The following is an 18,205-nucleotide window of genomic DNA, read 5'->3' on the forward strand; positions in this document are numbered from 1 at the left end:
TAACTTGAAATTAGATCCTTCATTATTTTTTGTAATAAATGTTTAAATAACAGTCATTACAAAAAAAAAAAAAAAACACACCATTAGAAAGCTTGACTTCTGTAGAGTCTGTATTTTCTTATTGATGTTTTTGTCTAAGTAAAACAGCCTGGTAATCAAAGTCTTATAAACTATTTTAAACAGATTAAAGCAATTTACATATGTTATATGCTATTACCAAAGGTTGGAACAACAAATGCATTACATTGTTTTCAAATAAAATGGTATATAATATTTTTTCCTTTTTATAAATCATTTAAACCTATTTTCAAAAAGTCTGACCAAAGATTCTGTGGCTCTCTTGGCTCAAGCTATATTTAACAAGCAGTGAACCCATTCGCATTTTGCAGATCAGTCATTGAACGAGGAGGAGTAATGAAATGCATTGAGTGAAAAGTCAAAGGTGAAATATTACTATAGTCGATCTGGACTGTTAGTGCTGCTGCATCTTCCATGTTGCCAGGGGAAGCTTAACAGGTGTTACAGCCTCCTGACCAACAAGATCATTGGCAGCTTAGTCCTGAAAGACAGAATAAGAACCAGACAAAGAACCGCTAGGGGCAAGCACAGAAAGTAGCACAGTGAACTCCTGGGTGGAAGCAAGGATTCTAAGTTGATGGAAAGCTGAAAACCAAATGCAAAGCACACATCAAGCAACAAAGACACCACAGATCTACGGAGGCTACAGAGTCAGAGGAGAGGCAATGTTAAATAAGGCAACCAAGGCAGGAGTATAGTCCAGCAGCAGAGCTGTTTTTGGGGTGTTAGGTACAACGGTTGGGACCAGGGTCCCTAAGCGTTATTTCATCCCAGCTGTCTGTTTCCACCACAACAAGTATTGTGACTTTGAGAACATTTTTTTTTTTTTTTTTTTTTTTTTTTTTATTGTTTAATTGTTCCACATAATAATGTGTTTTAGTTTTTCCTTTTAAGTAAAATATACCCAATTATACTGTATTAGTGTTTAATATAAAATAAAAACATAAGGCCTACCATGTGAAAGAGTGCCCTCTTGTGGGTGTTTAATTGGCTCTACTCCACTGTGTGGTTAGTGGACAAGAGGATTCCTTGGGATGATGTTGGCTTATGTTATCGTTATAAAAGAAACATGGGCTATTCAATTGATCTAAGTGATGGCAGATCTAAATACTGAAATATTTCAAATCTTTAAAAGAAGGGGTCCTTGCGAAAACCAACAGCTATAACACTTAGTCACGTAATTGTGTGTTTGTCCTTCAAGTAAAGTCAAATAACATACTGTGAACAGGATCCATTTTTTTTTTAGCAAAATGATTTTGATTATGACAGCTGTAGATGTGGTGTGTTAGGTACAATAAGAAATGTAAATTAACATGTTCCATGAATTCTGGTAAAGAAACAGATCCATGGAATGGCTTTGACATCAGTGAAGGCAGCAAACCAACAGGACAGTGTGCCATCCATCATATCCAGCCATTGAGTCTGATGGCTCCTGTGAACAAGCTGGCTGTAGGGGTGCTGTCAGGCCAGGAAAAGAATGCAAGACACACAGCAACTGAGACAAAACTGAGACGCTGTGGTGCTCAGTGTTTTATTGTAAAATAAAAGGTTTAAACAAAACAAAACACTCAAAATAAACGGTGCAATGGCTAAATGAACAGACAGACAAAACAAATGGTGGACGAGCCGACCAACAAGTACCGTGCTGGTGCTTCCAGCACATCGTAGCAATTGTTATTTCTTTCCCTTTTTATTTCTCCTCTCCACACCCGTTCTCCACTCACCGAACACACAACCCTGAGTGAGTGAAACTTTCATCTATATACTGTTGTGCCCGAATTCAATTACTGAGTAATTATTCACTTGAATCCCAGCACATGAACTAATTTGTGTAATCCCTGTGCATAATATATTGTAAATCACTTGTGCTACACAGACCCATTTATATTCCATGCACCAATACCTATACACCAACATTAACACACCACACGCAACACAACATATAACACAGAAAAGGGCGGGGCACACTGCGACAGCTCCCTACAGTAATGAACATCTGTGGCCTCATGATTTGCCAGGCAAGTCTCATTTTAAATCCAATCAGTGAACAAATTCAAGATTGTAGACTAATAGCAGTAGCCCAAGGTAAGGAAAACCCAGACACTTCCACTCTTATTGTTTTTATTTCTCCACTGGCAGCAACAGATGACACTTGTTACAGTTAGGGACATTTCCCGTGCCCTATTTGTATCTGGCCATTACAATGCCAAGGGCTAATTTGATTGTGCCATATTCAGTGTATGAAATAATGCTGCATCAAATGATTCTACCCATTAATTCATGAATGCTTTTTATCTATATATTTAATTACTGGATTGCTGCAGTCAAAATGGCTAATGATGTATAATAATGATGTGCACCAAGCAATAATGTGTCTCAATAGAAAGCAAAATGACTAGATAAAACATTTATATTTGTAGTATTTCTTTCCTGTTTATATTTGCTGCAGGAACAGTACAATACATCACCATTACATTTCTAATTACTTTAGTGAAACAGTAATTGCTTGACAGATGGCATGCTTAAATTCCAAAAAGACTGTAATTTGACTCCTGACTTCCACTGTGGGGTTTAAGGTAGTTAAAATAATTTTACTCAGCAGAGAAAGAGCTGTCACTGGAGACTGAAGCTGTTTTACTCTTTTGTCAATACAAAGAACATCTTGAGTAACATGCAGCCCTGCCACTCATTAAAAGATGATGTGGTTATGAGTTTCAGGACTTTATGTAGAGTTTTAATAGTAATTACTTATAGTGCTTGGGAATAGAAGAATTTGCTCCAAGGTCACCTCTAATGCACCGAACATCAATGGGATATTTCTTTCTCATGTTAAATCCTGACAGGTGACAGAGCTCCTTCCCTCAAACCCCTGCTGATTTCAACCATTATCTATTGATGTTGTTTTATCCTTCACCCGCATTACTTAGGATACCAAAGAATTGGAAGTAGGGGAAACATCAGAAAAAGTTGATCAGCATGACTTACATCCACTGTATGCACATTCAGAAATGTGAATACACAGAGACAGATGGAGAGATGCCTTACTATACTCCCAGATTCTGATATACTGAGTAACTTGTGCTTAAGTTCCTTAACACGTTTCATCACAATTGGATACAGTATGTGCAGAATTCTAAAGTGTGATGTGTGTACATCCACCTGCACTATACCCCTGTTGCCAGGATTTGCTTTCCCTGCGGGGGATGGTAAGTGTAAAATACTCGACAGCTGCTTTGGGCAGTGTTATGGCAAGATATGTGTTTAAATCCCCTTCCACTGAGAATTATCATTGTTTATTTAAAGCACAATTTACTCATAAATGATATTGATATTTTTGTATTGTAAATATACCCTTTCTCTGTTACATTAGACCTCATACTGCTTTGTATTAATACATGGACATAGCTCTATTATGATCAATAAATTAACCCCCTTTTGAGAATGCTGGTGCATGCAGTGGCCATGGAAACCAGACCTTTGCTTATGTTCCCCTGAAGCCTTTTTTGTCTCTTTTGTCTGTGAATACGTGAAGAAAAAGAATAAGCAATAGACCTCTACAAAGGGGTTGATTTTACAAAGAGTTCTGATGTGTACCTTAGCATAACAAACAGAGTTCAGCCTAAGCAGAATAAAAGGATAGTTTCTAAAATATGTGAAATCAACAAAAAGATTTCAAAAAGGGTCAGCCATATAAAGATGTATGTATACATCAGTATAGCCCACCTTTTTTGGAATGTTTTAACTGAGGGCATCTTCAACTGTGTTGGCCATATCTAGGTGTTGTTTAACTTTGTATCTTTATAGCCAAGCGATTCTTTGCCAAGCGATTATTAAAGTATTTGTAATTATAATATTTATAATATAATATATGCAAGTCCTTGCAATACAAGGTCACTGAGATTATTTTAAGAAGCATTTATAAAGGCATTTCTCAGGTAATCAGTAATCATAGTTAAGTAATCAATGTTTAATCTTCAGATCAGCCAGAGAACATTATCATTAATTTGCTAACCATTCATACATTTTGCTGAGATGTCAGTGAAATTGATGCCTTCTGTGAATTCAGACCCAAGCAGTGCCTGAGCTCCATTTACAGAATGAGTCTTATCTTATAAGCACCAAGTCTGTGAGTCAGCAACATGCTATATTTAAATCTTCTTTTTAATTCTTGCATATTAACTCGCTGATTATTATAAATGGCTGGCCTAAAATTGAACACCGCTGGCTGGCTACGATACTTGCAAGTGAATGAGGCCACCTTTATTCATACTGGAAAAAAGGACACTGTGCTAATTTCTTTTAATAGTAACTCAAATTACTGACCCCTGTTGCACTAATCTTCATTATTTTCCCTGTTGTTTACATTGCTGAATGCTTTAAGGGTTCTTCTGCATCATTTTTCTCTGTCTATATAATTATATATGTAATTATTGATATTGCTAGGGTAAAGAGGAGATATAAAGTGGCAACATTGCATTTGCCACTGTTGGAGACATCTTCTGTTAGTAGAATAGTGTTGCATGTCCCCGCGTGTTGCTACAACTAAATAACAAGGCTGTATTTTTTCTTTTCATTGTTAACATCCTGACAACTTTTTACACTTATCCTTCAAGTCTGTTTCAAAGCTCTTTTCACACTGTCCGCTCTAGTGATAGTGTAAGGATTATTGCCCACATTGTCAAACAGGTAACACAGCAATAACAATCCATGATGTGGTACAAAACAGAAAAGCCACAGCACTTGTTATGTTTGTTTTTTTTAAGTCGCTCTTACTGCCTTGATTTAGAAGACATATCTCAAACCCAGTGCTCTAGAGATACCATTTTAAAAATAGCTTTGAAACGGACTTTAAAGTTATAAGTGTAATAAGTTGTCAGGATGTTAACAATGAAAAGAGAAATTACAGGTATGTTATTTAAACAGTTGTAGCAACACGTGGGGACGTATTACGCTATATTTTTCAGAACCCCGCTACTTTTTAATTTCATTAATTACAATATAATTACTTAGTAACAACAATCGAATTAATATGATGTAATTAATGATGAATGCCGCTCTTATTCATACTGAAATCTAGACGGAACATGAATTCATGAACAGGGACAGCATTATTAGAGGACAGAGGCATAAGTTTGGTTTCAAAAGCGGAGTGGACCATTTCTGTAGCTGGGCATATAATAGTACAATTAAAATAAAATATTAATTTAATTAAGAATTGTGTCATAGGACAGTAAAGGGACTCTATGACAATAAGATCCCAAAGTTCATATTGAAAATATTTTTATATTATTGAGACCATAGACATCGAAGTGGTATCACGATTGAGAAATTTCACAATGAAAATGAAAAAAAACCTTGTATAAATAGGTCTTTACTACAGCTCTGCTTTCTCCTCTCTGTTTGAGATCGCCCATAATGTATTGTGTGCCAGTGCTGCCTCAGTTTATTGGTCTTTCCCCTGGATCCTAGTGGAGACTACTGATTATATGAATACATTATTGAGATATAAAAGTTTTACTACTGCTGCAATGTGAGGGAGACATTTCCCCCGTCATTGAAACAGTGAGGGAGATATGCCCCTCACGTCCCCTGTGTACAGTGCCTATAGGAAGTATTCACCCCCCCTTGGGTGTTTTCAGTTTGTTGTGTTACAACCTGAAATTTAAATGGGATTTTTTTTTCATTTGATTTACACAACCTACTCAGCACTTTCAATGTGTGAAAAAATGGGGGAGTAAAAACACAAATCAATTAAAAATAAAACCTGAAAAGTCTTAATTAGATAAATATTCACCCCCTTTGCTATGACACTCCTAAATAAGCTCAGGTGCAACCAATTCACACAATAAGTTAAACGGAGTCCATCTGTGTGCAATAATAGTGGTTTACATGATTTAAGATTAAATACACCTGTCTCTGTAAGGTCCCTCAGTTGGGTAGTGCATTCAAAGCAAAGATACTACCATGAAGACCAAGGAGCTTTCAAAACAACTCTGGGATAAAGTTGTGGAAAGGCACAGATCAGGGGAGGGGTATAAAAAGATTTCAAAGACACTGAATATCCCTTGGAGCACAGTCAAGTCAATCATTAAGAAGTTGAAGGTATACGTATCCTCCCAAACTGAGCACCCAGGTAAGAAGGGCATTGGTCAGAGAAGCCACCAAGAGGCCAATGACAACTCTGAAAGACCTACAGCTTTCCATGGCTGAGATGGGAGAAACTGTCCATGTGTCAACGTTAGCTGAGGTACTCCACAAATCTGGCCTGTGTGGAAGAGTGGCAAGAAGAAAGCCATTTCTGAAAAGCCCACGTAAAATCCCGCTTGGAATTTGCAAAAAGGCATGTGGGAGACTCTGAAAAGATGTGGCAAAATAGTCTGGTCCAATGAAACAAAAATTAAACTATTTGGCCTAAATGCAAATCATTATGTCTGGCGCAAACCCAACCCAGCACATCACCCAGGTAAGACCATCCCTACTGCGAAGCATGGTGGTGACAGCGTCATGCAATGGGGATGCTTTTTTCGGCAGGGACTGGAAAGCTTGTCAGGACAGAGGGGAAAATGGAGGAAGCTAAATACAGGCAAATCCTTGAGGAAAACCTGCTTCAGTCTGCAAAAGACCTCAGACTGGGACAGAGATTCACCTTTCAGCAGGACAATGACCCCAAGCACACAGCCAAAGCGACACTGGAGTGGCTTAAAAACAAGAAAGTGAATGTCCTAGAGTGGCCCAGTCAAAGCCCAGACTTGACAGAAGCATCCAACTGAACAATTTTGCCAAGAAGAATGGGTGAATATTGCATGATCCAGATGTGCAAACCTGGTAGAGACTTACCTCAAAAGACTCACAGCTGTAATTGCTGCCAAAGGTGGTTCTACCAAGTATTGACTCAGGAGGGTGAATATTTATCTAACCAAGACATTTCAGATTTTTTATTTTTCATTAACTATGTTTCATAATAAAAAGCTCTTGCCTCTTCAAAGTGTTGAGTAGGTTGTGTAAATCAAAGAAAAAGAATCCCATTTAAATGCATCAAGATTTCAGGTTGTAACACAACAAACTGTGAAAACGTCCAAAGGGGGTGAATACTTACTATTGACACTGTAAATGACATCTCGGATTGATCAGTTGGCTCAAGGCTATGGAAATAAAGCATCCAACAGTGCATGTGAATTTCTGTCTGTATAAATATGAAGAAATTATTTAAATAACGACAGCAGTTAGATCCTCCCCTGCAGAGATTGAATATACCCCATGGTCGCTAATCTGAATACGATTTAAATTTAATATTTGAATTTAATATTTAATAAATCACCTGTTGTCTATGTGTTAGTTTGTTTATAAATTATGTTCTTGATAGAGCAGGTAGTCAAAGACAAAATCACCTTTTCTTTTAAGCAAGTCTGTGAGATAAAATTGCTGTGGTAGTGAAAAAGCAAACAGCATAACTCCCCTCCTAACTTTCAGCTGTCCCTGTTATATTCCCAAGTAGCTTCTCATTCCACAAAAGCAAACATAAACGGCATTTCAGTTTACAGATATTGGATTTGCTGTAATATCCATGCATTCTCTGCCGTCTCCCGAAACACAACTTTGGATTTGTCCTCATTATTGTACAGTTTTATGGTTAGATTATTCTTCAATAAGAAACCAGATGCAAATATCTTTAGAGAAGGAGAAATAAAAACAGACAAACAGAACCAAAGTGCTGCTACCAGAGGAGTTCACTTTTAAAATTGTAATGTTTTAGTGTTTTTTGCCTTTGCAGTTGGGAAAATGTTAAAACCCATGTCATCTCCAACCACATTTGCCTTTGCAGTTGGGAAAATGTTAAAACCCATGTCATCTCCAACCACATGTGGCCTAGTATGAAACCTGTTGCTATAACTAGTTTACTTCTCATTTTTTCTCCTTTAAGTCAATGAATGGGTTTAAATTTTACAGTTTATTTTATAGCTTTTTTCATTCCTAAATTGTTATGGCAGTCTGTCTACATCTTGCCTTTTATGCATGGTATTTTAAAGTTCAATTATATTGCTGTTTTTTGTAGGATTCTCACCCACGTTTAAATATGGTAAAGACATCAAGTGAATGATATTAACAGGCTCCCTGTAGACAGGCCTGCTAAGCTCCAAAAGCAAAAAAAAAAGGACAGTGATTTGGCCTAGCTGGGCCTTTGGAGTGTTATGGAGTACACTGTGTGCAAAGTACCCATAGGTATACGGTTCTGACTACTGTATGTGTAAGTAACATTTACAGAAAGTTTACTATGGTTGTGTTGGTCACATTTGATTAAACTATTTTTCACAATTACCACCTTCAACATATTTAATATAACAATAATTGTCAAACCACTTTTCAGTTTATCATGAAACCAATTAAAAATAACTATGTAAATGATGTTGTGACACATTGCCAGCTCATTTAAAAAAAAAAAAAATCAGTAGCAGCACCTGTTGGATGTTGACAATTGCAAAACACAGCTTTTTGGATGCCTTTGGGTCTCTTGTGCTGCATGCACTCAGACAGACTTTTAAAGGCCTTCAAGCAACATGAAAATTTATGGCACCCTCTGGTAGCTTGAGACACTCCCGATGCAACCTAAAGGTGTTTAAATGTGAATTCAGCTTGAATAAGGTCTTTTTTAAGTGCCCCCTGGGGGAAAAAAAAACAAAACAAACATTAATTAGATTGTTAAACTGCCTGGAACAGGACATCAACCCTACATGACTTAGATGTAAACTAAATAAATTAGCAAAATATCACCAGAATAATGAGGTAGTAGTAGCTCTACTAAGGATACTGAATTCATGCTTGAATCACACTAAACGCTTCAAAGGTTACACCAGTTGCTTCAATAATTGTAAAAGCCTTAAATAAAATGCCATTACTGTGGTTTCGGTAATAGAAACCTATAGATTAAACACATGTACTACAGTATGTCACTCTTCATTGTAGAACACTATCTATTTAATTTTCTTCAGTCTTTCACAGTTGTACATTTTAAACAGATTCGTGGGACATGAGCCAGGCCTGCGATAGGAAGGGAATGTTTTTGCAGCTTGGGATTGGAGGATTGCCTCTAGAACAGGAGAGAGAGAAAAGGATAGGCCAGACTCCAATTGTGAGAGCCTTCGTTATGGAGTCAAGGCGAGCCATATCGGACTCCAGGCCCCTGTAAATACAGAGTCCTCTGACTTCTCGGAAAGTCATTATAGGCAGAGCCTAGCGACTGGGTCCCAGTTACCGACCTGGGTTCGACCCTCAGAGGACGGAACAGTTCATATGAAGCCTTGACGTAAGGAAGAGAAGAGAATCTAAACACAATTAATTGTTAGTTCTGGGACTCGAGCACTAAGAGTATGAGGGCCACGTCCCAGGAGGATAAAGGAGGAAGTAAGACAGAGCCTTTTTGTTGAGGCAAGATATAGCGCATGAGCTGCAAAAGAATAGTCTGGCCGGTGGTCCCCTCTGACCACACGAAAAACCTGTGGAGTCACTGGAACTCTAGGTCAGGAAAGTGAGACTCACTATCCCCCCAGACTGACACAGAGACACACAGCATATGAAAAAAGTGAGGAGGAGGAAAAAGCAAATGCAAGAGAAAGAGCAGGGCTGTGACTGGGTTTAAATAGGGGGTTTAGTATGATAGGCATGTAAAATTTGGAAGGGGCGAAGCCCTGGCTCATGCCCTATGACCAGGACCATGCAATTGAAAATTTGGTGGTACAGATAACTGCTGCATTATAATTCTGTATTTCCGTAATTGGTCTTTTCTAGTACATTACATTTTTTAAGCTTGTGTGCAAATGATTCCATAAAGATATGCAAATTCTATCTGGTCCATTGATCAAGCATACATTTGGGGGGAGTGGGGGGGAGGAGAGAGTTTGAACATTGCACATTTGAAGCATGCAAATCAATGATTGCTTAATGTCCTAGTTGTTCGTTTAGAAAAAATGTCATTGGAAGGCTGGAATGGAACAATATTTTTTTAGAGCAGACCTTGATATGAGCAAGTTACACATGAACTATTAATGTATTCTTAAGTTACAATATTGATCATCATAATTGATCTAGATTGTCTAGATACGTGTTTTGTTTAATTGCTGTAGTTTTGATCATGCATAAAACTATTAATGATGCAATGCACAAATCCCATTTAAAAGTAATTTCTGTGTATCTCCAAACGTTAAGGAAAGCCGACTGTATGAAAATGGGAAATGGGTTCATAGAGCAATATGGTGTCAGCAAACCCGTGAATTAAAGCAATGAAGCATGATTGTAAGCATCTTACTAGGTAGTGGTAGTGGGTCTCAATGCAACCCCTAGATAAAAACATCCACACCAAATGATTAAACAAGTACACTACAGCATATCTTGGTTTCACGCAAAGAGATTCGTGAAACCAAGGAAGGAGATTCATTTTAAAAGGATGCTGATAAATGAGTAAGAGCCCATTCTGTTTTAAATTGATTTATTCCTGCTTTGTCAAATACAATTAGAGAAGGATGTCAAAAGTAAAAGCTAAAATTGATACTTTAGGTTATTATAACAGTAAATACATTAAAATATTATAAGATTAAATTTTGTCACTAGCTAAAACATATGTCTTATATTTTATCTGGAAACCCCATATTTAACTTTACTCCTTGTTCCAGTATTTCAATGGTTATAAAACAAGTGCACTCTTTACGGTACATAGTTTAATGTAACACAAAACTCAAAAACTAATTTTAAATTGCCAAAAACTAATTTTGTATTTCAGCAGTTTCCTGAGCAGTTAAGGCATTTTAGGTTCATTAAGCGCACTCAGTTGCTTCAAAATGGTTTGTCGCCCATTGTGTGAGAGGCAAGCTGCACGAGACCCCACTAAACAGTAGAGAGGTCGAGCAGCACCCTATTAATTATAATATTTGGATAATTTTGTTATATAAGTGTAAATATATTTTTGTTAGACATGGTTTCCATCATTCTCTTCATCTGGTATATTGACAATAATGGTTCTGTTCTTTGCTGACCATGCATTAGGTATAGGACACGTCATGATTTGCTGAGTTTTAAATTGTACTTATGTTGTTTTCAAACTGCCGAAGTGGATGAATTTTATATACTGGGGCAACACTGTTCATTTTAAATATAATTTCATATACTGTGGCAGTATTAATCTGCTTTAAAATCTTTTAAAAGTTTGTAGCAGTTATGAATATTTGCTGCCGCCACCAAATGGAAGTATGGCAAGCAAAAACATGCAGTAGAATGGAAGCTAGCAGTACTGATTATTGCAATGGACTGTGTGAGTATTCCAGCTACAGTGAATATATGTCCATTCCAAGCAAGTTCATTGGGAGACATTGTTAGGCTTTTATACTTACGAGCTGATCAATTCTAAAATGCTATCATGGCTGCAGCATACAGCCAGAATGATGGTTAGCTGTTTGTAGATTTTCAGTTTGGTCATTGTCCTACCAAATCTAAAAAACACAGATCTGCCACAGAGTGTAAAACGAATGAAGCACCACCATATTGTTTTGTATCTATTTGAAATGGCCACCCCATATTTATTGGACTGTATATCAATCAGATCAAGTCCATCTTGGTTATTCACCAACACCTACATGTCATGTTATAGACTGTGACATTGTCTGCAATGCCATTCTAAAGAAAATACAACAAAATGTATTTAAAAAAAACAAAAAAAAAAACAGCCACAAATCAAAGGCAGATACATATCAGGGCAACAAGCGGCACTGCAATTCCGAGGTTTGGAGGCTTATGACAGGTACAATAATCAGCGATGAAAAAGGTAAATTCAAAGATAAAAAAAGAAAAAAGGCACACTGGATAAGGACTTGCAGTTATAAGCAAATAAATGATAATGAGGGAATGTAATTCCATGGGTAATGACAAATTATTCTGAAACACCATCACACCCCCCCCCCCCCCCCCCCCCCCCCCCCCACACACACACACACACCCCTCATATCCCCTTCCTGTCACATTATGTACAACATTAGTTATCAATCAATGTTGTGACTAAAGAGAATACACTCCACAAAACCAGCTGCTTGTAGCCTGCACAAAACCACTGGGGCATTCTACTAAAAGAAAAGCCTATATTTAAGATTAGTACACTCCAGAGTCTTCAACTGAAACTGTGTATCAGCACAGGCTACTTTGTACTGTGCTTTAACCAGTCCTATAAGAAATATACTATATGCCCCATATACACACACATATAGTTATAATTATAACACCCCTCCTGTAAACATCAGAGCACACATATTCCCAAGGTTATTAAAGGTAAATCTAGTAATGATGCCAGAATTTAACTGTATACAATGTGGGCTTCACATGTTGCTTTCCTTGCCAAAGCACCACTGACTGTGCAATTAATGCTAATATCAAAGCTCTATTGTCTGTATAAAGCTGATGTGTATTACAACTGACCCAAGGGATGTGGAATAGTGTAAAAGTCAGTTTAATCAAAGTTGGGGTGTCATGATATAACACAGTCGTTTATTGAGTGTAGCTATACTTTCTAAACATGTCCTGAAAGTTTCATTCACATTCGTTGCTTTTCAAAAACCTTCAATTCCTCTACTTGGAAAAGCGAGCGTGAGTGACGTCACACCAGGATATTCACTGATGTAAACACATGCAGTGAAATGGCAGAACTTGGGCGAGGAATGCTTCTGAATGGTTGGTTAGTAGTAGACCTGAGTTTAATGTGCATATAGGGTTATGCAGTGAACATATTGAATATGCTATACACAGACAGACTAGATGGCATAGACAAATATCATCTAATAATTTATCAATGTAAAAATCACAAACTAAGAGCTTCAGCGGCCTCATTCCAATATTAGTTGACCTAATTTAACATTAGGTAGTCCAAGATTAGTGCTAATCAGGGTCTGTGAAACCACTGGTAAAAGTTGTTTTGCTATTAAAAAAAATAAGTGTGTTTACCTTTTCTGCAATCTTCATGGTATGTTGTCGACGGTAGAGCAGCACAGCGGTTTTTTTGTTAGTTTCAGGTTTTGAATTTTAATTTCTTGGCAGTATATTCACGCATCTTACTGCTTTTAGTGAAAAGCTTGTGCCAAACGTATTTATTAAGACGGTGAATTTAGAAGAATATCGCTTGATTATTGCATCTGCATACCTGTAATTTATAAAAACACGAGATCGAGAGGACCCCCTTGTTCGTACTTACTGCACAACTTACTTCAAATTATTGCACAAATCAATATAATAATTCCTACATATACAGTAAATAATGTAAGGTAGCCTGGCTTCACAGTACAAATGTAATAAATTCAGCACAAAGCAGTAATTGTTAAACTAAACTTAAACCAGAATGTACTGATGTTGTTGAAGCTGACACCCTGGGATCCTTCAAGAAGCTGCTTGATGAGATTTTGGGATCAATAAGCTACTAACAACCAAACGAGCAAGATGGGCCGAATGGCCTCCTCTCGTTTGTAAACTTTCTTATGTCCTTATGTTCTTATGTACTATCTAATAATGAAATTCAACCGTACCATCTTACACATGATCTTACGATCCACGGCAAGTTGGCTATGTTTTATAAAAACACTGTCAATGTGAAAAGAAATCCAAGTTACAAAAAGAGCCAAGCCATGAAGAGGAGATCTCAAAAACACAAAAGTTATAAGGAACATGTGTGGGGCAAACATGGTCTGTATCAAAAGCACAATTATAAAAACGGGTGGTGGGGCACATCAAGTGGCGCTCAGCAACACTTCAATAATAATAATAATAATAATAATAATAAAGGTAAAGTTTATATTAATATTGGCGATCTCAACAATCTAGAGTGATCGGGAGGCAGAAGATTAAGTTCTTCTGCGGGAGTCGAGACGAGAGACTGCAGAAATGCAAAGAGAACGAACATTTCATAAGAACATAAGAAAGTTTACAAACGAGAGGAGGTCATTCGGCCCATCTTGCTCGTTTGGTTGTTAGTAGCTTATTGATCCCAAAATCTCATCAAGCAGCTTCTTGAAGGATCCCAGGGTGTCAGCTTCAACAACATTACTAGGGAGTTGATTCCAGACCCTCACAATTCTCACAAATGAATGCCCCTTTTTCTAAACTCCATTTGTGACCCCTGGTCCTTGTTTCTTTTTTCAGGCTGAAAAAGTCCCTTGGGTCGACACTGTCAATACCTTTTAGAATTTTGAATGCCTGAATTAGGTCGCCACGTAGTCTTCTTTGTTCACCTCAGCAGTGAAGACTTTTATTCTTTGTAAATCTTCAGTGGTTGGAAACTCATGCCCTGGTGTGTTGGAGCAACCGCACACTACACATTTATTTTCCATGGTGTCTCCCCTGGGTGTTTACGTGTGTGACTATAGGAAAGCAGCTGGCAGATCTGCGAGCTTGTCCTGGTGTGACGTCATGCATTAATTAACTGCAGCTTCGAGTGAGATGGACTTCATAGAGGTGTCAACTTCAGTTGTTTTTTATACACTTAGCGTTAAAACGTACACAAAAAAACTACTTAGATGCTTTTATTGACCTACCAACAGTACTGTACACGTTAATTCTCAAAAAAAAAAAAATCATGAGACCCCAGCTTTAGGGTACAGACTATTATAGTCATTGTATTTCCATTCATCAAGGGAAGTAACTGAAGCGCTAAGGGCAGTTGTTGTATGGTTAAATAAATAGTTTCCCTTTTATTGAACGTATCCGGGGCATCTAATCTTGAATAGTGACCAAGAGAATAGCTTTTCCTAAATAGTAATTGGTATGTTTGTGCTATAATCCCGTGGAGTTACCATTTTTTGTTATACTCTAAAAATAAATTACTAAAAGACAACCATTTTAACTGATATGATGTGATGGTAACTTTGAACCATTTCATTATTTAAGTGCTATGACCATGAATGCAGAGAGCCCAGTGGCTATGATAGATTGGCTGTAGATCACCAATATCAAAGGGAGTCATGTAGGGCAGTGTTGTGTGATGACCTGCCGATACAGAATCTGACCCCTGTGGTTGAGTTGAGATTAAAAGCACTACAACCATGAATGCAAACGCTTGTGGTTCACATCCAGCCACCAATCTGTTACACTAAAAATCTAATTTTAAGTCACCTTGTGGTAGAGTGGTCAGGTGTCTGTGGTGGTCAGGAGACAGAAAGGAGACTCAGGACTGAAGAACTGCAAGTTTAATTTTTATTTAAATCAAATTATAAACAAAAACACAGCTCACCGAGACAAGATAAAAAAAAGGTTTGAACAAAAACAAGCCACGAACACAAAATGAAACAGAAAAACCCTCCCCAAATGCACTAACGCAGAGGGTTTTTAAATAAAAACACATGAACATTTGTGTCTCTTTGAATATGTTTAGAAGTCTTTGGTGGTTACCTCTAATCAAGTTGAGAGTGTACTTTCTCTTGCACTCTTTGTATGCTGGACAAAGCAAAGAGTGTGCAAGCAATACACTCTGAACTTGAAAACTAGGATATTCTAGTTATGAACATACATTACATGTATCGGTACATCCATACAAATTAAGTAGTACTACAAAAAGGTGACAAAGATGTTTTGTGTGTATCCATGTTATCAGTCCAAGCTTTCCGGGACCCATTTGTTGGACTGTGAGTGTGACTCAGACTCACAGCATTCATGTATAATAATAAACAAAAACGGCAGCCCTATTTAAGATTAGCTGTTAATATGCTATGATTATTCCTTTTTAGCTTTACCACTAACCAACAAGGTAATGACACTAAAATACCATTGCAACTTAGTCAATAAAACAAAGAGGGAAATAGTTTTTTTTTGTATTTTCTTATCTAATGTATTTTTAGTAGCAGCCTTGCACCCTCTAGTGGACGTTTTTTTTGTTTGTTTTTTAAAATAATTTTAAATCTCGTTAGTTACTATTCACAGAGCAGACAGCACATTTTTTAAATATTTAAATTTGGGGTCACATGAAAGCGTAGTAATAAACCACGAACAAGGAACACTCTGGATGTGATAGGGTTAAGATGCTAACAGGGTGTACAAGAAAAACTAACTCATTTTACTTTTTTTTTTACTTCAGATATGGTGACATGGTTCCCAAGACGATTGTAGGCAAGATTGTTGGCTCAGTGTGCTCTCTGAGTGGAGTGCTAGTTATTGCTCTGCCTGTTCCTGTGATTGTCTCCAACTTCAGCAGAATATATCACCAGAATCAGAGAGCTGACAAGCGCAGAGCTCAGAAGGTATGTTGTTTCGTTTAATAAAGGTACAGAGCTGGTACAGTTATTACTTGTGCTGTCATTTTAGTTTCAAGATATTTTCTCCCGCATTATCTGTACTGCAGCTGTGACATCTTAGTTGTTTTCAGTTACATTATAACAAACGTGTGTACACTAGACATCTAGACTACTATTCCCAAAACTTTAAGGGCTTTCAGAAGAATTGTTTTTTAAAGCCTATTTTGGTTAAATACATAAAGTTTGTGGTCCATTTAAACCATTTTAACTCTTAAGACAGGGTTTATTAGTTTATGGGTTTTCAAAGCATTGTTTAACCACTCAAACAGTTCTTAACACTATCCTTAAAGTTTTCTGAATAGGGCCACTGTCATGTGTTTATTCTATTGTACTCAATGTACCATTGCCAGTTTTATTTTACTTTTTAAAAAGCATGCTTTAAAAACAAAAAGGATAAATCAAACCCTGACTACTACAGATTTATGAGTAGCCAATACTGGATTGAGCCTTTTTTAAGCTTTGCAAAAACATGCCACCGTTATCGTGCAGCTATGGATTTGCACACCACGCAGCGCTTATATGTAGTTCACTTTATTTAGTATTTTTCATTGATTAAAAAAACTGTGGTATTGGACATTTATATACAGTGAAAAGAAGTCTGATCCTAGTTTTTAAATACATTGCAGTGGGCAGGATGACAAAAAATAGTATATCATCTTGCAAAGCTAATATGAATCATAGAACATCAAAGAATGCTTGATGGTAGTACAGTTGCCAGTTTCCAATCATGGACTCTACATTCAAAGTACCTGCCTCTTTAGACTAATTTCCCTAATTAAAAAAGCTTGTGAACTCAAAAAGGAGAGACTGAACAATACTGTACAATAATTACATGGCAAACAATTTCTGCCTTTGTGTTTTTTAGTCTGGCTTTTTACTGTTATATGATTTATAACTTACCGTAACCCTGGTTCCCTGAAAGAGAAGACGACCACCAACTACTTTTGGCATATGCCTGGCATAGGTATGTTTTCACTGAGCATTTTATGTCAGAGCTGCTGATAGGCACCTCTGTGGGGTGACGTCCTCAGTCCCGCCTACCAAGGGATTAAACAGTCAACTCACGGAGACCATTTTCTCTTTTGCATCGAACCTGTGAGGGCGACCAATGCGACCTCTCAGTTGGTGGTTGTCTTCTCTTTCAGGGAACCAGGGTTACAGTAAGTAACCTAATGCACCCTTTCAGTTCAAAGACGACCACCGACATTACTTTTGGGAAAGTATACCAGAGCAGTCTCGAAGGAGAAGGAGCGGCAGCAGATGAGGAACGCATCAGAACCGCATAACCCAAGGTTAGCGGTGCGAGCGTGCAACCTCAAGAACCCTCGTGCCTAATGAAGGCAAGGAAGGATCTACCACATTAAGGTGGTAGAATTTGGAGAAAGTATGCGGCATAGCCCAGCTAGCCTCAGTACAAATATCGGACAACGAAGACCTTCTGAAGAGGGCCTAAGATGTAGCTAGAGTGTGCGGCTACCCGCCCATGTGGGTGCATGCCAGCATTGTCATACACAGTCGAGACTGTGTCCACAATCCAGTGCGACAGTCTCTGCTTTGAGAGGGCCTGCCCTCTGGTCCGTATACCGTGACAGGGCATGAAATAACCGTCTGCAATTACCGAAGTGCCCAAGCCGCTTGCCTCAATGCCTCTCAAATTTAAATAAACTTACGGCAAAAGTTGCCTGTAAGCCTGCCGTCATTGTCGCTGGTGTCCGTCAGCACCAGCACAGCTGATCTACAACCCATTCACAAATTTGCTCAGCATCAGCTGGCCCATTCTCTGTCAAATCTTGTTCTGCGAGAAAATGACTCATTATCAT

General features: G+C 37.7%; 1 protein-coding gene across 1 annotated transcript in view; it reads left to right on the forward strand.

Moving 5' to 3' along the window:
- The window catches only part of LOC121319019 (potassium voltage-gated channel subfamily D member 2-like), a 103,851-nt gene that overhangs the window by 80,385 nt on the left and 5,261 nt on the right, over positions 1 to 18,205 (forward strand). The window contains exon 3 of the mRNA XM_041256248.1: positions 16,169 to 16,331. Coding sequence (XP_041112182.1) covers positions 16,169 to 16,331 — 163 coding nt within the window. The remainder of the gene's footprint in view (positions 1 to 16,168; positions 16,332 to 18,205) is intronic.

Source organism: Polyodon spathula, chromosome 7 (genome assembly GCF_017654505.1).
Source record: "Polyodon spathula isolate WHYD16114869_AA chromosome 7, ASM1765450v1, whole genome shotgun sequence".
Taxonomy (NCBI): domain Eukaryota; kingdom Metazoa; phylum Chordata; class Actinopteri; order Acipenseriformes; family Polyodontidae; genus Polyodon; species Polyodon spathula.